General features: G+C 39.7%; 1 protein-coding gene across 2 annotated transcripts; it reads right to left on the bottom strand.

Moving 5' to 3' along the window:
- Positions 1 to 5,495: 5,495 nt before the first annotated feature.
- On the bottom strand, positions 5,496 to 19,649 carry UBXN2B (UBX domain protein 2B). Of its 2 annotated transcripts, XM_065053608.1 has the most exons (11): positions 19,474 to 19,649; positions 17,368 to 17,468; positions 14,835 to 14,906; positions 13,110 to 13,269; positions 12,512 to 12,589; positions 11,104 to 11,213; positions 10,493 to 10,630; positions 9,369 to 9,530; position 8,666; positions 7,260 to 7,286; positions 6,826 to 7,164 (listed from the first exon to the last, which is right to left on the bottom strand). In XM_065053608.1, the coding sequence occupies exons 1-11, from the start codon at positions 19,597 to 19,599 to the stop codon at positions 7,066 to 7,068; spliced, it is 1,074 nt and encodes a 357-aa protein (XP_064909680.1). In that variant the 5' UTR covers positions 19,600 to 19,649; the 3' UTR covers positions 6,826 to 7,065. The 2 variants fall into 2 exon arrangements, with proteins under 2 accessions (XP_064909679.1, XP_064909680.1); XM_065053607.1 differs by lacking the exons at positions 7,260 to 7,286; position 8,666 and having other exon boundaries at positions 5,496 to 7,136.
- Between the last annotated feature and the right edge of the window lie 3,172 nt (positions 19,650 to 22,821).

Raw genomic sequence — 22,821 nt, 5'->3', positions numbered from 1 at the left:
TTATTTTTACTGTTTTCACAAAGAGCAGAGGGAAGAGCACCTTCAAAACAACTAAAATCAAGTTTAAAACAGCCACTTTCCCTTTGGTGGATGAAAAGATGTCCTGTTTTTGTTAAAAACAAGACCAGTTCTCTTTTAGTGATTTTTCTTTCAGCTGAGTTCTTCCAGGTGGCTATACTTTTCTGAGTTTTAGCCTGCATATTTTTCCTCAGATGCTGTACTCGATGCTGATAAGAAGACCAATGGAATGCTGAAGAAGCTCACGTTTGAATTTATTACTATGATAGCCGAGAAAGACTGATAAGTTTTCCCACGTTCCATTGTGAGAGGGGCGTGTTTGAGGAGGGGTGGATGGAACAGGTGACTTAAATTGACCAGTATTTCATCCCATAATCTTTATATCCCCTGTATAACAGGGTGATCATGAGAGTCACTCGCTCTTCGACCATGGCCAGCATCTGGAGAGGACCCTGCCTGTCTGCCTGTGATCTACAGGCCTCAGGCCCTGCATCCCTGCAACCAGGTTCTGGTTTGCTGTGAAGTCGCTCCCATGACTTCCAGGGGCCTGAGCTGCACCTGCTGGAGCCGCCAGCCCCGCACACCCAGCTCTGCTGCTGGAGTGACGCCAGCTCCACATCGAGCATTCGAGATTGGTTTTGTATATTTTGTATATATTCTCTATTTATTAGTAGTGTTAGTAAAACCCTTTAAAACCTTCCAACTTGGAGTCTGTCTTCCTTCCTCCTTATCTTTCCTATCTTCTTTCCGATCTAAAGGAAGGGGTGGTGGGAAGTGAGGAGGTAGCAGGGAGTGTCTGCCACAGTTTATTGTCGCCTTGCCTTAAACATTGACAAAAGATAAACCTTGAATACGCATACACAGCACAGTGGTACAACTGATCTTTCCCAGCGTGGGGATTTAAGATAAGATCTGGGCTCACTTTTTTCCCCTGAGAAGATCCTTTTAGGGTCTAATGGTCTGATCCCTCAAGATGAAGCATTCACACCTTTCACACAGATCAAATCCTGTTGTACAAGATCTTGAGTGATGACCAAGGTTACCAAGCAGTTCTAGCTGGGTCTAAGATCTGTCTCTGTTTCCAGAAAAAATAGTGTTCAGGAAGACTCTTTAGAAAACCAAAAGAACTATTAGACTCTTATGAACAGGAGCAAATAATTCAGTGAAAAATATTTTAACAAAACTGTCTGCCTATATCTACTTACTCTCCCTCTTCTGCTTTCAGTGACTCCTTTTAGACAATTGTAGAATTGTAGACTGCTATGGGAAGTAGCACTACATTAAAAATACTCAGGAATATAATTTCATAGCTAGAAGAGTTGAAACCATAGACATGACATATTCAAAACAAGAGAATTAATATACAAAAAGTGATAAAGTGGAAACAAGTATTCACGTGTATCAAGGTACCCATTCATGGACAAAAAGTGGTAGCAGAATTCCACATTCTGAGCCAAAGTCATCCCCATTGAAAATGTATCAATTTCTTTTAACAAGAACCAGTTTACTAAGAGAAGAATTCAAATGCAAGTATTTAAGTTCTTCTCTATTAACTGCAAGCTTTCAGAAAAACACTAACACATTTTCACATTCAGGCATAGATTCATAGATTTTTATTTGTAAAATTTAATTTAAAATGGATTCACTAAATTGGCATGAAAGACTGTAAGGACATTTTCATTGTGAACAGTTGAATAATGATGATTTATTTTAACTTGATTAGGAACAGCTGTAAAATAAACAGAAATGAATTATGTTCACTGAAATAGAACACTTGTCCATGGTTTGCACAATGTAGGCACTAAGGTCCTGAGGCTTCTGTTGGTTCAAAACATTGTAGACAGCTATTACCATGAAAAAGTTAATTATAATTTAATTTGGAAATAAAAAAAATTAACTTGCCCTCAAAGTGCAATTATTTGGTAATTTTTAGGGTAGAGCTAGTGTCACGGATGCACCCCGTAGGTTAATTTAAGGGACAACAAGGTCCAAAACCAACTTTTATTAGACCGGCAAGGAACAGGGTTTTAGCACTCCAAAAGTGACTTAAATACAGGTTTGGATATCAGTTGAGGAAAATTATTGAGGCAGCAACTAATACAACAGGCGGTCCACAGTGTGCATGCACGTGGCTTCACCCAAAAATGCCGGAGCTGTCCCTGTGTCCCGGAGAAATACACACTTGCCTGAACACGGTGTGGGATTATTTTTAAAGAGATACACGCACTCGTAGTGAGTACGGGAAGTGTACACTAATATTGTGTGAGGGTAAATTTATAATACACCCACAATCCTGCGAGAGTTATTTTACTTACACATGCAAATGTGCACGGAATACTACATGTGATTATGTGGAAGCACGGGAGGAAAATACACTCGCGATTGTGCGAGGGGCTCTCGGCGGCCACTCGTGATTGTGTGAGGAAATAAAGTACTTGTGCAAATGTGCATGGAAAGAAAATACACCCGCGATTCTGCGAGAATTAATTTTACACGTGCTCATATGGAGCGCGGAAAGTTATACGTGCATATGTGCACGAAAGTATAAATATACTCGCAATCCTGCGAGAAGTTTTACTTACACACGTGTCGGCGAGGCAAGCGGAGTCCCCATCCCGGGGAGGGGGCTCTCGGCGGCAGCATCTTGCTTGTGCTCCGAGAGACCCGCGGCAATGGGCCGAGTCTCGACGAGAGTCCCGTTTTTATACTGGCTGATCAGATCTGACTGTTGGCACTCTAGGAGCTTCTCTGCACCCCTACACTGTCTGTGGGTGCCCCTGAAGCCCCCAAACATCCCCCACACTGGGCGCGGCTCAGTGTGCCTCAGCACTCCCTTCTCCTAATGGCCCTGGCCAGGGTGCTCTGGGGCCAAACAAAAGAAGCTGCTAGCCTCAAGTAGCAGAGAAAGAGGGAGATGTGCCCACTCCTTCCATACTGAAGGAGGGAGGGGGAGAGAGGGGGGGTTGCATTCTGCCACAGCTAGTAAATACTATGAATTCTAATTTTTTGCTAGAATAGACAATCAAAATTTTTATATCAGCACCTAGTAAGACACAAAGAATTCCATGAAATAAATACCAGCTTCATTGCCCTGCATAAATGATTCTGTCTATTCAAACATCACCTAAAAATATTGTATACGAAAAATGACACCTGGGTATTCCCATTTGGCAGTACATGCTCATTAGTACTTGAATGGTCTAAGACCCCACCAAATTAATTGGGACTGAAGTAGATTTATAAATATAAAATATAAGCTCTTCCAGAATAATTCCCTAAAGGTGTTGTTGTTTTTTGTTTGGTTGGTTTTTTTTTGTTCCACAGTTAAGAATGTCTTGCTCAGTTTACCTTAATGCACTTTGGAATAACACATCTATCTTCTCATGCTCCAGAAAAAGAACACAAATATGTAGCTTATATATCACACATTTAACTCAAAAGCGGACAGCTCTCAGCAAACAGAAAATAACTCAATACTCTCCCCAATTCTCCATTTTAGAAGACCAATTTTTTGAACTTAGTTTCTTTCCTTTAACATTCAGATGTGCTGCCAGACAGCTCTTCAATTGTGGACAGAACAAGGCCATTACTAAAGGAGAAGAGTTGCAAGTAAGAAGTGTAAGAATGTGACTTCTGGTCTGTAATTTGAGTTCTGTTAATCATCTCTTTGAAGTTCAGCAGACTTCTTTTTTAAATGTCTGTAATGAAAATATTGAAGATGCACAGTGAGGTACATGATGTTTCCAGCCTTTAAATATGAACTACACAGCAGAATTTATTGATTGTAACTATGATCAGACAAAGGCAAAGTAAACTGCTTTCCAAAAATCAAGCCATCTTATTTTACCTTGTTGTCTGAGTAGCAATAATTGGCATTTGGCTGGATTAAGGATGCAACTGTCCACTTGCTACAATTCACTAGATGTTCATCATAGTTGCTGCCTACTGTTGTTTGTCATTGCACTAAACTAAAAAGTACCAGTCCTACTTTTAATCTCTTCAAGAACCCCTTCCAAACGCATACATCTCATGGAAACGCCACAAACTTACTGCTTTTGGGGTACCATGAATTCAGTATTTATTATTCCAGAGTCTTGATGCTCACCCTCTCATCTGCCCATAGAACAGCACATGCCTGCATTGAGGCCTGTCAGGCTTAACCAGCACAAGCAAGGGAAAGTGCATCTCTGTCTGGCCTCCCTGCACAGATTAATAGTGATCATGGGAGCTTTACTGCAAGCAACTGAGCAGGGAGCTAGTAATAGCACCTCAGAGCACTTGCATGCTCTTCCGTGGTTCATTTAATATTGGACAGATTTTCACCAAAGAGTGAGAACAGCATGAGATAACTGTTAACATATGCTAATTGTACAAGTGTGTCCAGTAGGCTGATTAAAGCAGAGTGTTTAAAAACGTCTCAATGTGCTGCTGAAAAAAACAGAAAAATCCAAAACCTACACAGCCTGATTGTGTTTATCCAGAATCAATTACTACAAAGATGGGAGTAGTGTCCAAACAAAACAAAACAAAACCAAACCACAAACAAACAAAAAACAGCAACAACAACAAAGAGAGAAAAGCACAAGTATTCAGGTCCAGAGTTTCTTGAGAGAAAACATTCAGTTCTGGATTATTTGGCTCTTGTGTGATAAAAGATTTCCAGGAAAGACAAGCGGAGGCAAAGTCTGAACCTTTCATTAGCTGCCTACAAGAGCAAGTGGCAGGATTATTACCTGTATTTCACGGAAGCTAAGAGGAATTCCCAAGAAGCTCAGCAGCCTTGCTGTGAGGGAAAGAACATCATCTTCTACCAAGTTCGTTCTCCTTAGTTTGTCGTCTCCTCCCTTGTCACCAGTCTTAACTGCATATCCACATAAGTCTATACTCAAAGAACCGTTTTGTGCCAAAAATGCTAAGATGTTGGCTACATAAGTGAGAATTTAGCATTAATAAAAGGTAGGACATAAAATTACGAGACAGAAGATTCTACAGGTTTTAATGTACTGAGAAGCAGTGAAATATATAAACACAAGCATTGATGTATTTTCTTAGTGCTTGACAAAACAATGTCAACTACTGGGTCCCCCAGTTAACTCAGCTGCTCCTGAACACTGAAAGTTACCAGCTATTTGAAACAAAGAGATTGTGACAATGTGCCGTTGTGGGTTTTGGCATAAGAGGAAAAATCCCTCAATTTAGTTAACCACGGTCCTTTATATGTCAGTGCTTAATTAATGATGGGCTTCAGAAGTAATAAGCAATGTAACTTTATCTATATTCTGCACTGAAATATTCCTAAACCACAGATTGCCCAAGATAGATCTCACGATACTGACTGTGGTCTTGCATTTGTGTAGAGAAGTATTAGTATATTGAATATATGCATAGCAAGTGCCCATTCCTTTCTGGCACACAACACAATCACCACTTTATCACAATATAAACTGGGAAGAAACCAAGAAGCGTTGGCTACGGTCTTTGTCTCTTAAAACTTTAATTACTTAGCACGTGAAATTAGTTATGGTTAAAATCATGCAGATATTCAGTGTACAAAACAGAATACTTTAAATACAATTGCACGTTTAAAATTTACTCAGTCAAATATCTACTTTGAGGTAAAAATGTAAGATTAATCAAATATACTGAGCAATTATAAGCTTGGCATAAATAAATAAGTATTGATATTTTAAGAATAAAATAATTAGCGAAACCAGCATTTTAACACATAGATCGGTACAAGAGATACAGCCCATTTACCCTTCTTCAGAGCATGATCCATTCATCTGATATAAATACACAAATACTATAAAACTGCATTCTTCTAAACAACAGCAGCCCGTTTGCCCACAACATAAGATTCCTACCTGCATACTGCAGTGCAGGGCCAAGTTATTTGAAAAAATATATAATTTCAAAGATCAAGGGGTTTAATTATACAGCTTACAAAGAAGTATAGTGAGAGCTGCACAACTACATCCCCACTGAATATTACAAAATGCCTCTGGCCAAAATTTCAAATACAAAGACCTGAAATTCAGGTCAAAAATACCTGATCAAATAACACATCTACTTTTGTGCATGCAAGTGACAGCACAGTGTTTGTGCACCTTGGTGTTTTTTTGTTTGGGCTTATTTAAGTAACTGTTCATGTGAAGAATCATGTAGCTGTGCAAAGTTCAACTGCATATTCAGGTTCAAAGTGACCACAGGCCCACTCTTATGAAATCTAAATCACAGCATTTCTCCAAATGACAATGGTCTCTCTCATTTCTTTAACTTCGAGAAGAAAAAAAAAATCATACTTATTTTCACCACAAGTAAAACAACTAGAATACAAATGAGAACAAACTACTGTAGTCTGCAACAGCTGAGGTTTGCATCTCCTGAACTGATTCGCTCATACAATCTATGATACAGGGAAAATTACATAAAAACTAGAATATAAATATTATACTGCACCATGAAACACTATAAACAGAATATACAAAAATTATATTAGGGCATCAACATATTAAACAGAACACCTTAATATTATTAATACAGCTTGGAAGGTAAACATAACCTACAGGCTGTTTTCAAATGGCTGTTTATCAATGCAGCATTAAAACATTTCCATAGTGCAAATCTTACCAACTGTATGAAAGATACTGTCCCTTTCAGAAAAAAACACTTCTCCCCTGTTCTTCCCACACCCCCCAAATAATGAAAAGTCGTAAAGTCATATCTCATTTCACATTTAGTACAAGATATGGTTTAATTTTAATACTGAAAAAAAGTTCAACAATGTAGAAAAATTAAAATGTTAGATATGCTATAGCTGGAAGACACAAAACCCAAAAATCTGATCTGTGGAAGTGAAGGAATAAAAGGATACTAATTTTTGCCTTTTTGTCATCTGTTGGAAATAGATTGTATGACAGTACAGCACGCTCCCTATGTTGTACCAACTGTAGGATTACTTTAATTGCTGAAGAATCACAGTGTTAAGTATATCTGCTTCTTGTAGTGTCAAGTTTTCATCTGTTAGTTCTTTATTTGGAAAGGTAGTCACAAGAACAAAATCAGTTGTTGCAAATTCTGGACGGGACTGGATAATGAAATCTCGAATATCCTTAATCCTGTGGAAAGAACATGGACATGAAAATTGTATGATTTCATTTTGACACAAATCTCTGAAAATTAAGACGATAAGAGAACACTAAACCTTTTAACAGACTAAACATTCAATATGTCCTATTGATTTTTAAATTTCCATTTGATCCAGGTGACTAATGGTTGTATTCTAGAATTTTATTCTTGAATTAAAAAAACTGAAAAATTAAAATTAATTTTGCTTATTTTCTCAACAGAAATAAAATGTGTAATGTAGGAGTATATTGAAAACTGATTCTTAGACAGTCAAGCTATGTGACAGTGAGGAGAAAGCAGAGGGGAATTATTAATGCACTTCAATGGCAAGAGGTTTCCCCTGCTTTCAGTTGGCACCAAACTTCTGAACAATAGTTCATAAAACAGTCACATCAGCAGTATCACAAGAATAATTTAGTTTTATAAGACAGAGAAGAAAAATGAATAAGATTCTAGAGATAAAAACCTGAAATTTGAGGCTTCTCTCCTAAGACAGTAAGCTGATCTATTAAAGAACTATTGTAATCAGTAAGGAGGCAGGTTTACTGTAGCCAAATGAGCAGGGACTTAACTTTCTATCAGTCTTCAAGGCTTATGACACAAGCCATGCACTTTACTAGCTGATTTTGATCATATATACGGCAAAGATAACTAAAAAGATTCACATTGAAGAGAAAGTTAATAATGATTAAAATAAACTTCTGTCAACACACCCTTGATTACAGATGTTACTGGGAAGTTTACCACTTCTGCCCTTTCAAGCAGACAGAAGAAAATGCATCATGGCTGCAGAGGGTCCCAATAAGCCCAACTGTTTGTCTAAGTCACTTCTCCAGCAGGTGCTGTGGAGAAAGGATCTGGGCCTGTACTATCAGTGTACAATATCAGGTCTGATAAAATATGAAAAAATAATGCTGTATCTTCCTCCCTATTGGCATCTCTGCTAAAATTGCCTCATTGTGGTCTGTGTATGTTGTCAGGTGAAGAAAGCTGCAGGTTGGCTCTACCCTTATTCTAAGCCAGAAGGAAAAAAAGGAAACAGGTGAACTCTCCATTTACTAATATTAACATGGAATTGGGTCCATACAAACACCACCTCTGAGGCAGGATTCAAGCTCAGTTTCAGCTGTATTCTAATATAACGGTGCAGATTTCAGATCAGGTCTGGCTTGAACCCTGTGAAGTATGGGTGAAACTAGTGCCCAAATCTCTGCCCTCTGCTCAAAGTTCTTTCAGCCATGCGGTGCAAAGAACTGCTTTGCAGAACCTTGCACTAACACAACCTCTTAGGCAAATAAATGGGGTCAGCCAACATAATTGGTGGCATTGTCCCAAACATGTCAATAAAACCGATGGCAAGGTCTAATCAGCAAGCTACTAACAGATCTAAAAAACCCACCAGATTCACACGCTGAAAATTCCTAGGAGACGACCATCCAAAACAAAACAAAGTTTGGTTCTCAGTATTATGTCCAGCCCACATACCAGAATTGCAGATGAGTATGTTATATCCATATACCCTTCTGCATGTGGGCAGCAGTCTACACTTATAACCCATGTCATGTTTAGTCACAGTCTCAAGTATAATGAGGTAGAAAGCTGCAGCTCTTGATGATGGGCCACAGGATTTCTCTGCTTGTAGTGAGAGCTATATTCCAATTGACACTAACCTACACACATTGCAGTAAAATGCCTTCACAGTGCCATTCGAGCCAGCCACTTGCTTCTCCCAAGAAGGGCCCAGGGTTGGGATGACTACATAGTGAGGCTGTCCAGATTTCAGCAGCCCTCAGAACAGTTATGGCTGGTACTGTATTCTTACAGGACCTAACAGGTCATAAAAGTTTGTGATTTTGCAGTTATCAAACATCTTGTGTTTCCAAGTACAGAGTTTTGCTTTCACAGTCAATTTTTCAGTGCACCTATGTTACAAAAATTCACAGAATTCACAGAATGGTTGGGGTTGGAAGGGACCTCTGGAGATCATCCATTCCAACCCACCTGCTAAAGCAGGTTCACCAGAGTGGATCGCACAGGAATGTGTCCAGCTGGGTTCTGAATATCTCCAGAGAAGACGACTCCACAAATGACACAGAGCTTTAGAATTTCAGTAGAGCTGTACTTATAGCCTTTTCTGACATCCTGCTGATATTAATTTAATGACAAAACACAAACTTATGGAAATAGTTATGGTCACCTGCACTGATGCAGGATCAATTTACCTGTGTGTTTGATTAAATCTTTGTATTAATCGGCTTCCATCTGCTAATCTAATTTGAATTTTAGTTGCTGGCATAGAATCATCAATCAGAACAGGTGCATTAAGAATGGATTTCTCCTCCTCCTCTGGGGAAGAAGGTGTGCTGACTATTTCAGGTGTAAGGCTAAAGGATGGGAAAAAACAAACAGACAAACAAAACAAACCGGTTACTAATGGAGTCAAACCAGAACTGAATCTTTCAGTTGTCTTTTTCATTGAATGACTACCATCTATAGCTAGTACATATGTTAAGCTTTTCTAAATAATTAAATTTCACTTTTTTACTACATATATGAACTTCAAACTGTAGTTGGAGATGACACTAGAATTGGAGGAAGTGGGGGCTCCAACTGTAGGTTAAAAGTTGAGCTGCTCCTCTCCCACAATCCAGGTTTTGCACTATTATTTCACGTAGGGAATCATGTACAATTCCTCCGGTTTTTCACTTTTATAAACCCAGCCCCTACTATAGATTTTTGAAGCATCATTTGAAGTTTTAACCAAAACCTAGTAAAAGTTGTGAGATGTAGATACAACTTATTGCTCATTTATTTTGGATCAAATTTAAAAAAAAACAGTTTATCAAATTATTTCTCTTTCTTAAAGCTAACACACTTGCCTGGTATAACTTACAATGAATGAATGCTTACAACATTACATTTCAGAACAGCATTTCTGCTGCTTCATTCCAGAAAAAACTATAAAAGACTTGCTCCCATACAAAAATACTTTCCATCCGCATTAAGTCAGGCATCAGCCATGTTACTGTTACAGCATCTCCTGTTCCCTTTGTGATGATTCCAGTGATAAAAGACGATATGCACTGCAGCTAAGCCAGAGCAGAGGCACAAAGCATTTAGCACATCTATGAGCAGTTCCAACAGAGGACTAACATGTAACTTTTTTTAAGATTACTTATAAACTTTCATGAGTACTGGTGAATTTGAAATTGAGGCTGACTTGTGGCACAGAATAATTTTATATTGCTTTTGTCATCTGATTAGCTTCTCCAACAGTTTCCTAATTGACTAAATCCAGCTCTTGAAATAGCATACAGACACAGAACAGAAAACCTAGTGTTTTTACCTTCCAAGTTTTTGCCCTTCGCCACTGAAAGCTTTGAATCGCAGTCTAGGTTTCACATACTCCTGTTCTTGGTGGTCCTCCATATCCAAATTAACCTGGCCACCATGAACAAGTCGCTGCAGTTCCACAGGAATTTCCCTTAATTACAAAAACAAAAGTTTCCCAATTATGTTTTGAACTGCAATACAAGTTTACACAAAAACCTTACACAGTACAATACAAACAGATACTATTAGTATGTTTACTTTAAAGTCACAGATGTCTGATTGTTTTAGTAACTGATTTCATCCTAAAGGAAGAAAAAACCAATGACTGAGCTAACAGTCAAAACCTGGAAAGTACTGACAGCCATAACCTAGAATGCACTGAAAAAATATGTGGAGCTAAAAGCCATCTGTGACAAGTAACATTCAGAGTTAAAGCATCAGAAGGAATCAGTGTGTTCAAAATTTTAAATGCCCCACACATCTGATGACAAATACAGGATATATTTTATGAGTGCAGACGGAGAAGAAGCCTGGAGCTTTCAATAATTATAAACATGCAGAAAAAGCATTTTTCTTCATTTCACTTGAAAGACATATGTCAAAAAAGTTGTCATGTTAACTCACCCTCTTTTAACAGACTCAAGAAACTGAGCATTTGTTGGGTCTGAATAGGATCTCAACTCGCCATCATCTAAACTGAAACCATTCCTCCAGAGTTTCAGCAAAATTTGAATCTATGAAGCAAGGACAAAAGAAGAATACAGCATGGCACTGTACTGACCATTGTTAGAATACATTAAAGAAAGCAAGTAATAGTTACAGACTACTATCTACTTCAAGACCACTTTTACACCTTGGGAAAAAAAAACAACAACCTCTTAATTTGCTATCCATGTCATAAGAAATGATATAGTGACTGTGTAGCAATCTTCACAACATTCCAATTACTTTCAAAAACAGAAAATGTTTCTCGTTGATAAATTATGAAATAAATCCACAAAATTACCAATTACTGCTGATACACTGTTACAGCGAAAACTATTCTCTCCTCAAATTATTGCACGCTGAGCAGCAACAAAGTTGGTACCAGCTCCATTCAGCTCAAACGCTGAGAATCCTGGAAAGCAGCCTCCTTCATTCCCTTTTTATTTTGCTGTGTGCCTGTGCACCCAGCCAGGGCCTTTCACCTCCAGAGCCTGCACTCTCTCCCCTGCAACTGCCTTGCAGTCCAGCACAACGAGGCTTCCCTAGCCAGTCAAGCTGACTTACCTGGAAAACTGTCCCACCCACCAGTTATGGTAACCCCACTGCAACAGGCTTCTGTCTCAGCACAGCTGGACGTTACGTAGAGGGCAGAAAGATTACTGAAGAAGGTAGAAAGATTACTGCAGAGCGTAAAATGTAACAGCTCCAGGTGTGACATGATAGCACCCCCCAGCCTCAAACATATCCTTTGGCCTTACTCATTTCTGGCTTTTGTTTCTAAATAAGCTGAACATTTGCTCCTACCATTCACACAAATGACAAAGGGTAGAGAACTTTGTGTTTCCCTGCTCCCTCTCTCTCTCTCTCCCCCTGCTTTTTAAGTGAGAGGAAAGAAATGCCAGACAATATTCAAAAGCCCTCTAACCTGCTGTTTCACCGTTCCTAGAAGACATCCATGCCCTCCAGTTTGAGACTGGCTACTTTCTAAGCCACAGCAAGAAACAATTCCTAACCTAAGAGGATTAAAATGTTAGCACAACTAAGAGAATGCAGAACAACAGCTGGAGTAAAGTAATTGAAAGGAATGTACGCTAAGAATTTCAAAGTAATTTACATCAGAAAATTCCACAATGGAGGTCTTAGGGGTATCCAAAGAACATCTGTCTCCTGTGGACACTGACAATTTCTACTTACCACAGATCTAATATTTAGATATTAGTTTTTCCTCATAGATATAGTTACAGTAATCCAGCATTTCAAGCTGTAAACATGATTAAGCAGACATCTGTTGGAGATTCTGTTTCCTGATATTCAGAATTTTACTTACATCTTGATTTTCTCCGTATATGTATTCAGAGTGCTTTTGTGATGAGTCACCCAATCTATATCCGCCACCAGAAAATGACTGAAAAAAATATATAGCAAAGCTTATTGAAATAAATATCTGAAACAGTTTATTAAAACTCATACATAGGTGCAAACAAAAGAATCAGCAAGCTTGCTTCTGTGCTAAAAAGCAAATAAACTCTTCCAACCTGTATACTTTCTAAGTGGAAAATTGTACCTAGTAACCATAATCAGGCTAAGCAGGTTTTAATCCATACACTTTTTCAAATATTAGTAATTCAACAGATAAGAGATTTGATTTGGGTGCAATTGCAGTTCATTTTTTTTTAATCCATTTTAATTAAAAAGAAAGCAAATAATTCCGGTTCAGGTTGACTTCTACTAATGATTTCCCCTGAAACTGTGTAGTTCCTCCCTGCTTTATTTTCTAGAGCAAGCTATTTGAGCACAGATAATACATAACTGTGTTGATCAAATCCTCTGCTATTTGCAAACCACAAAAAGGCATATTTGCTCTCATGTGATGAGTTTCAGATAGTCTAATGTAAACAGAGATAAAAATATCTTCTAACTTTTACCTTAGCTTTACTGAAATCACCAGATGCTCTTGAGGCTTCATCTAATGGGACAGCCCCATGTTCTTTTGCTTCCTTGAAGAGTTCAGCAACAATTTTACTTGGACTATTAGAAGCCCCAGAAATCTGTAATCCTCTATATTCCGAGTCACCTGAATAAAATCTTTAGAATAGTAATGTTCATAAGCAACAACGTTTCAAATAACAAGCAGAATTTTCCTCTTCCCATCAAAAGAAAAAAAAAAATTAACAAAGACCCAAGTTTGGCATAAACCCTTTTCATTCTGATGATAGAAAGGTTCTGCCTGGTTCTGACCTTCCCAGCAATCCAAACAGTACGACTCCAAAGACATTTCACAAACAAAGCTACCAAGGTGCCTTCTGGAACAGACCCCAGAGGTGTGGGGCCAAGGTCGTATGTCTAAGTGAACACAGTCCTGATGTAGTCGTGGCTTTACACAGCTCATCTAATGTGGACGCCCCCTGCTCCCAGAAAGACCAGTTACCTCAAGGGGTGTCCTGTACATGGGACTGTGGCTGGGCTGGTCAGAATACAGGGTCAAATCTAACACTGCCTTGGCAGAACATGCATAAAACTCTCCTTGGAAAACCTGAAAAATGCTACAATTTGATCTTTTAATGTAAAGATCTAGTATACTTCAATTCCTGCCAATACCAGAAATTGCAAGTTTTTAATAAGTTTATTTGATCTTTCGTGGCATTCTAAAATCTGCAGAAACTGCTGTGAAAGCCAATTTGTGTTTTTTTTTTTTTTTCAACATAGCCCCATTTCCAGCTAAAGATAAAAGGTTAAAATACAAATAATTATATTTAAAACTGTATCTGCTTAACTATGAAGATCAAGATCTTCCTTGAGAATTATCTTGCGAAAGGTCCTATAAATCTCTAAATACCAATGGAATAGATGCTGTAAAAAATCTATATATATACACAAAACCTGGCAAACTTGAGAGTGTTTTTTCTTTGATTACAAGAAGCATTAATAATTAATAAAGTAAGGGCTTTCTACTTTACTTAACCTTAACCACTTGGGGCAAGGCAAATAAATTAATCCATGTGAAACTGTCTCTCAGGCCAATGTCACCAAAATGCTGTTGACTCCACCATATTTTACAACTACCCAAAAGCAGCAGCAGGCATGAAAGTGCTGGACAAGTACAATTAGGCTGGTTTTACTATACAATAACCTAACTGGCAACCCCTTAGTACCATCTCTCCTTTGTACATAGATCTGTATCTATTATCTCAGTCACCATTTATATACAAAATCTTTAGTTATTAGATTTAAAAGAATTATAGTGGTAAGATGAACAAGAATTCTCATCAGAGCTTGTATTCAATAAAGAAAGGAAGTACTCAAATATTTGAGTAATGCGTACACAGAACAATTCAGAATATTTGAGAAAAAGCAAAAAAGCTTTGAGCCCAAGTGTAAGTTGCAACCTACACATCCATACTGTCAAGTGTTGAGGCATATAGAGGTCCTACATGACTGCAGCCAGATTCTGCTAAATATAATTTTACTCCATCAGTGTACAACTAACACTCTAAAAAGTCACATAGCATATCTGTAGTTACTAGTTCTTTGCAGGACAGACTTAGCTCACACACATTTTGAAAAACAGGGAACAAAGTGCGAGTGTCACAAAAAAGAATACAATTACCTTCATGATTGTTAAATTTTTTGTTTATTTGTTTTAAAAATACCTTTGGTTTTCCTTGTCATCGCTCATGCTTCTCTCTGGTTTTCTCAGCCTTCTGATAGAATCAATTTTAAGACTGCCAAGAGAATAAAAGAAAACATTTGAGGATGACTGGTACACACGCTTCACTAAGTACTTCATATCTAACTTCTGAAACTACTTATTTTTCAAAAACTAAGCATATCACATTGTTGGGGTTTTTTTTTTGTATTCTCACCATACTTTTTTGGCCCAAATAACTAGCCATGGATGCTTCTCAGTGAAAAAGCAGGAAAAGGCACATATGTGGCAGAGGCATTTTGCAGCAACAGTTGGACTAGCTGATCATGGGTAGGTCCCCTTCAACTGAACTATTCTGTTCTTGCATGGGTTATGTAGAATTCTGCTTTATACCACTGGTGGTCCCACAGATACCACAGGTAATACGCAAGTGCAACAGCTGTTCAAGAACACAGCTTACCAAAATTAATTATACTTCAAATTCTTTCCACATTTTAGCTGTTTTTGTCAAGCGGTAAGTTGCCTAGTGAAGTCAACATTGGTTTTCTTTGATGTCCTAGAGTTCCTGTCTGTGAGGATCCTAAAAACTAAAAAGTAGTAGTTCTCACTTCTATTTTACACAACTGTAAAAACATGTTGAATGGTGACATTGTGAAGACTTACAAGAGACAATTAAAATACAGAATGAGGTTCTGTTTTATGATAGGGACAGATTGATAAGTTACCACCAGACAAGCTAAGGTTGTTAGCTTATAAAATACCAGAAAAAGCTGTACAGATACATACTCTCATCCTGTAATAACTGACTATAAAAGTCATTAACACAAGATGTATACGAGGTATCTGACTACCACGAGATAAAAACATACATACGACCTGCCACATGAGTGAAGGCAGCTCACTAGTTCAGACTTATGCATTTTTCTGATTTCTACACCTGTGAAATCAAAAAGTAGCAGAGCAGGCCATTGTTTTTTTTAAGTATCAGTGCTGATAAATGATGTAATTCTATATCCCAGTGAAGAGCTGCCTCTTATTACTTAGAAAAAAATGTATTGTTATGTACTTAGGTCAAGTGCACTAGAAACACTTTAATCTCTTTTATTTTCTTCCCTTGTTCCATTGTAGGTTTTGTGGGACTTGTATTTTTGTGCCAATAGTCTTAAGTTTCTTAAAGGAGTTTACACAACATGACAACATATATAATATGGTATTTGTTCCAAGCAGGGCCTAGAGACATTCTTCTATAGCTGCAACTGTGGAAGGCAAGCCAAGCAGATGACTTCAAGAGTGGCACTATGTTTCCTTGCAATTAATACACCGCTCATCAGAGAGCAAACTGAAGTCTACTGAAAGAAAAACCTCATTTTGGATGCCAGGCAAAGAGCAGCCATCTCTTCTTTCTCAGATTCCAGTGTAACTGCCAAAGAGCAAGTGTTTGCCAACAGCTATCACATGGAAATAGATGAGATACTCTTATTGCAGCTTTTCCTTCAGGTGGAGTGGGAAGTTGTAACTTCATTATATGTATCAGTATACGGAGCTGTTTGCATTATTTGTTTATAAACTGTGTTCTACATAGTTGATTAGTCAACTTAGGTGGTTTCACCAAAACAAACTAACAAAAAGAAACAACAAAAAAGTTATTATTTTCCAAGCGTCACATACTGTGCTAAAATCCCTCTTCCTTAAGATGTGCATTTGTAGATGCCTTTGAAGGATGACTCTGATGACTAAGATCTTTTCTGCTCCTTAACCTCCTTTAAAACAGAGATTCATATTGGCAACAGTGATTGAAAGACAACCCAAATATAAGACTTGCTATGGCATCGCTGATGGTAATGTTATAAAGACTTCTTTAAAACAATTTAAATAAAAATTAATTAAAAACTGGCAGGTTTCCCTAAAAAAAATTAAAACCACATTGAACCTTCAAACGCTATGTGAACTCCAAACACTGCAGGCCAGTAAAAGTTGCATTTATACAGATACATCTCTTTCCTTCTACCTGCCAAACCCAGACAAATTCACTAAAAAGCCCTTCTTATTTCCCTCACCCCACAGAAGCCTACTAATGAACCTACGAATAATTTTTCAAATTAATATTTGTCTCATCAGGTACAGGTAAGTACAAGACTTCAAGCAGCTCACTTGCCAAGTTTCACAGAAACTACTGATTTGCTGAATTTTGAGGGAGCAATGAACTCCAATATTGTTCTGAAGCAGCAAATTTCCAAAATCTATCTGTGTGAACAGAGAGCAACACTGCATTTCACGTATAACACTTTAACTTTATCTGAAGTTGGTTTAAAGTGTTTTGGAATACCACATAGCACAAAGGCTCCTAAATAAATACAATTTAAAAAGCATTCTGAGAAGACACAGACTATGCACTATTATAGGGATTCACAATTCTGGATTATGAACTGCTGTAGATCACTTTTTGTACAAAGAGGAGATCAAGTAAGTATGACAAAGTTATGTGAGCTAATACAGTAACTATTCAACACACTTCTGAAGTACAAAGCACACCTCACCTCTGTGGTACTTTTGTGTTACTAATCTTTGCAGTGGTTGGTTTGTCAGGACACAGTGACTGCCTTTTAGCTTCATCTTCGTATAACTCTGCCAAGGCCAACTGTAGGAAACAGAACTCTTTTTAGAAGTCTGTAACTCTAGAACTACATATGGAACAGAAATAAGACAAAAACTAATGCAAAATGCATGCATCCCCAGAAAATTAGAAACAGGAGAAACCCCAACTACTTCTCTAAACTCAACTTCCAGACAGGAAGCTTTATGAAAAAAAACACACGATGCTTAATGTTATTGTGACTTGGAATTTGTACTCTGCTGTTGTTTGGTTCACTAGTTACATTCAGCCTGTATTAGATTCAGAATCACAAGACTATATACACATGTATATATCAAGCATCACCTCAACAATGATAAAAAATTGAAATAAATTTGCTAGGTAACTCTCTGATAAGACTTGGAAGCACAATAAATGTAATCCAAATAAGCTTCTACTGGAATTAAGAACTAAGTCTGCCTTGCTGGTTTGAATGCAAGACATCATTGTAAATACTTAAAAAAAAAAAATAATAATGCCCAAAGGTTCCCTAAATGCTGCCATATCAGTGGTAAGTTCATTTTTAGGAAGTTGTGTGAGACATCTCTAACGTGTCATTTTTAGCAATCTTACTTTTGTCTTGAATAATACTTTTCATTTGCCAAATCATCCTTAATTTTATCCTCAAACCATTTTGTTCACACTATGCAAGTCACATTAACATTTTATCATACACACCAGAACAGGTAGTAGGCTACAATTTCACTGCAGTTTTGTGTTCAAGGAATACACATTAAAATTAAATGAAACATCTGTCCTTCAACACACACTGCTATGAACACAGGATATTAATCCCATATTATTGTGAGGCATTTTCAGCAGCAGGAAAATATGAGCTGAGGTATTATTCCCATTACGAAAATTAAACTGAGCAACAACACAGATCAAGAAAACCACTGAAGACCTCCATATTACCTGAGGATACAAGTAATTATCCTTTAGATATGTATTTCTTATGGGGTAAGTCATAGACACAAGTCCAGAAGCAGACACTAAAAGGAATAGGCAAAGACGTACCCTGTGCCGTCCCTAATCCCAAAACCGAGCAATGCTGAGAGAGTGTAAAAGGGCACAATCAGGCTTCTGTTCTTTCTTCATGCCACATCTCTTATGGTGTCATGACAAATCAAGGCCTCAGCTGGATGGATGGATAGGTAGCTACTCTGACTCAGGAGGGCATTTCTTTGTATTTTAACATTCTATCAATAATCTTCTATCTCAAACACCTGTCTGGTTCAGTTGTCTAACTAAAGGCATTATGAACCAAAAAGTATTAACACAGACTTTATTAGTGTTACATTTTGTAGCAAAGTTAATCTCAGGAAGAACCTATGAAAATTGCAAATAGTAACCAAGAAAAAAAGAAAACAATATCCACCTTTCTCTGTTAATTTTTTAAATTAAACAAAATATGGGCAGTTTCAGTTAATGTAAAGTTTCACCTGTTTTCCAACCAATTTGTTGCTAAAATATTTTGAATCTTCATACGGTTTCAAAGTCACATGCAAAAAAAGGAATACTGTTAAGAGAGTCTGCAATTACATCCTTAGGTACCAATCCTGAGTTACATTTGTGCTCACACTCTCTCGGAACTTTCCCCAGATAAACCTGGGAAAAGATCTTGTCCTTAGTCTTACACCACGTTTGCGGAGATTTTGTCATGGGAGGGGGAAGGACGCTCCTCCCAAATAATCAATCAGGAAACACAATGGCGCCAAAATAACTTCAAGTACAGTTAAAACCCAGCTACTGAAGCGCCGGGAAAGCCCGCCCAGGTCCCTGCCGAGCTGAGCACCACACAGGCTGACCGACCACCGCTTCCCAACGTGCCCACTGCTGTTCAGAGGCGTCCCTCCCTTCCCAGCCTCAAGAGAGGGGAAAAAACGAAAGAAAAGACGGCAACAGCCTCTGCCCGCGGGCCCAGCGCTGCCTGGCTGCGGCGGGGCAGCCCCGGCTGGCAGCTCCGCCCCGCCCCGCCGAGGGAGCGGGACGCCCATCTCCACCCCCTCACCTGCAAGTCCCGGGCACTGGGCGGGCGGCCGCTGCCGCTCCGGGGCTGCCGATCCCTCCGGCCGCCACCGGCCCCCGCGGACACGTCCCCTTCCTGCTGCGCGGGAGATGCGCCGCCGTCCGCCATCTTCCGAGGGCGGTGGCGGCGGCGGCGGAGTGGGGGGGGGACGGGGCGGGGCCAGCGCCGCCAAGGCACTTCCGCCGCCAGCGCGGCTGCCATAGCAACGGGATGGGGCGGGGCCTGGCCGGCCTAGCCACGCCCACAGGGCCGTTTCCATGGGGACGGTGGGACCTGTTACCGCCGGGCTGAGTCAGGTCTTAGAATCACAGAGTCACAGAATGTTTGGGATTGGAAGGGACCTCGAGAGATCATCTAGTCCAATCCCCCTGCTGGAGCAGGAACACCTAGATGAGGCTACACACGAAAGCATCCAGGCGGGTTTTGAATGTCTCCAGAGTAGGAGACTCCACAACCTCCCTGGGCAGCCTGTTCCAGTGCTCTGGCACCCTCACTGTGAAGAAGTGGAACCTCCTGTGTTCCAGTTTGTACCCATTGCCCCTTGTCCTATCATTGGTTGTCACTGAGAAGAGCCTGGCTCAATCCTTGTGACACTCACCCTTTACATATTTATAAACATTAATGAGGTTGCTCCTTAGAATCTCTCTGTGTGCCACAAGCACATTCTGGCCGTTGGGCTGACACCACCATGTGAGGGCTGGTGGTCTCCACCAAGGCCTGTCAGCAGGCAGGAGCCTTCCTCCATGGCCGGCTGCTGAGAGCAGGCTGCAGGCAAACCCACCCTCCTGTCCATGCCCGATGGGAGGAATACGGCTGGGCCCACGTGACACGGACACACAATATCCCTCCTGGGCAAGGGGGACTGAGGGCACACAGACAGACACACACACAGACGGACACACTCCCCATAGGACTAACACGCCAGAAGGCTGTGCTGCCATCCAGTGAGACCTGGACAGGCTGAAGAGCTGGGTGGGGAAAAATTTAATGAAATATAACAAGGGCAAGTGTAGAGTCTTGCATCTGGGCAGGAACAACCCCAGGTTTCAGTGTAAGTTGGGGAATGACCTATTAGAGAGCAGCGTAGGGGAAAGGGACCTGGTGGACAGCAGGATGACCATGAGCCGGCACTGTGCCCTTGTGGCCAGGAAGGCCAATGGCATCCTGCGGTGTATTACAATGGGGGTGGTTAGTGGGTCCAGAGTGGTTCTTCTTCCCCTCTACTCTGCCCTGGTGAGACCACACCTGGAATATTGTGTCTAGTTCTGGGCCCCTCAGTTCCAGAAGGACAGGGAACTGCTGGAGAGAGTCCAGCATAGGGCAACGAAGATGATGAAGGGAGTGGAGCATCTCCCTTATGAGGAAAGGCTGAGGGAGCTGGGGTTCTTTAGCTTGGAGGAGACTGAGGGGTGACCTCATTAATGTTTATAAATATGTGAAGGGTGAGTGTCAGGATGATGGAGCCAGGCTCTTCTCGGTGGCAACCAATGATAAGACAAGAGGCAGTGGGTATAACCTGGAACACAGGAGGTTCCATTTAAATTTGAGAAGAAACTTCTTCAAACTCATCTAGGTATTCCTGCTCCAGCAGAGGGATTGGACTAGACAATCTTTCAAGGTCCCTTCCAATCCCTAACATTCTGTGGTTCTTTGATTCTCAGTGTGCTTTTACATGCAAGGCTGTCTGCAGTACTACAAAGTACCATTGATGATGGCTGAAACCAAACTGTGTTGTTTGCTTAAAGTGCTTAAGCAAATTCAGAGGAGAAAGGGATATCAGCCTGACAAATGCTGGCTCTGAGCACTTGGGTGGTGGCTTGTGGGTGCCAGAATAACAGGCTGGTTTAAAAAAATGTGAGATTTTGTTTTCTTTTTGACTCTTACCCATGAAGGATTTGAAACATTTTCCAAATGTGGAAGTTAAGTTTGTCACTTTAATCTTATGGTTGAAATACTCTGAAACTTTGAGAAAAATCCTCGCCCTCTTGTTGTAATTTTGTAGTCAGGTACCAAACTCGACCATGTTGCATGTCAGAAACTAAAGCTAGGATCTTAAATGTAAAAACTTAAAGATCGCAGTTGCCTGTGATGTGATGGGTTGACCCTGCCCACCCAGTTGCTCACTCACTCCCTGCCAGTGGGATGGGGGAGAGAATGAAGAAAAATAAAAGCAAAATCTGAAAACTTGAAAACTCATGGGTCAAGATAAAAAGCAGTTTAATAGGTGGAGCAAAGCTGCTCATGCAAACAAAGCTAAATAAGGACTTTATTCACTACTTCCAATTGTCAGGTGAATGTTTAGCTGCTTCATGCAAAGCACAGCTTCATCACACATAACAGTTACATAGGGAAACAGACACCATAACCCTGAGCATCCCACTTTCCTTCTCCTTCCCCTGAGCTTTTACTGCTGAGCATCACATTGTATGATAAACGATATCCCTTGGTCGGTTGGGGCCAGCTGTCACAGCTGTGTTTCCTCCCAGCTTCTGGCTCACCCCCAGCCTACTTGCTGCTGTGGCAGGGTGGGAAAATGTAAATCTGGATGCTATGCAAGAGCTCCTCAGCAACAGCCAAAGCACTGGTGTGTTATCAACACTGGTTTAGTCACAAATCCAAACCACAGCATTTATGGGCTGCCATGAAGAAAACTGATTCCATTGTAGCCAGATCCAGTACAATGAACTGTTGAAATTTTATGTGCTAATCTGCAGTGAAATAAAAAAAATGGGTGCTATAGGTAAGACCTGGAATGACCCTAAATGTAACTAATGAAGAGCGACTAATTTTTAAAAGTGGATGTTTTCAGTTTCTGAAGAATAAACCTAAGACAAAGAAAGATGGCAATGAAAGAAATCTTGAAATGCTCATCAGACATTAGAATTTACCATTTGGTTTATAGGGCAAGACTTTGTGACAACCAGGCTGACTGCAAACATGTTCTTTGATATAAAACAAGGGGTTTTATATATAACAGGAAAGAAGTATTTCTAATAGTACAAATAGGAATCAATAGTTCAGTTTCCATTTCAATATTTTCTGAAGATGTGGGTCCACAGTATCTGCACACAAATAAATCACTGCTCCGAGTGAGACCCATTGAGCTGACTGGCACTTGAAAAGTTTTGTAATCCAAACTGGTGAAAATGCAACTATTTAAAGTTTGCAATCAGGATTTGCTTTGGAATTGTGGACTGGCAGCTAAAATCGCTAACTATCCAGAACTCATGCATAATGCTTGATTACCCTCAACTGAGCTTTCTAAGCCAGACTAGTAAACCATGAACTTATATCTGTGCCTTCCGAGTCGGCCAAACCCTTGGTTATCGT

The sequence above is a fragment of the Columba livia genome, chromosome 2 (assembly GCF_036013475.1).
Source record: "Columba livia isolate bColLiv1 breed racing homer chromosome 2, bColLiv1.pat.W.v2, whole genome shotgun sequence".
NCBI classification, from domain to species: domain Eukaryota; kingdom Metazoa; phylum Chordata; class Aves; order Columbiformes; family Columbidae; genus Columba; species Columba livia.
The sequence above is the reverse complement of the archived record's forward strand: the minus strand, read 5'-3'. Positions and strand labels throughout refer to the sequence as shown.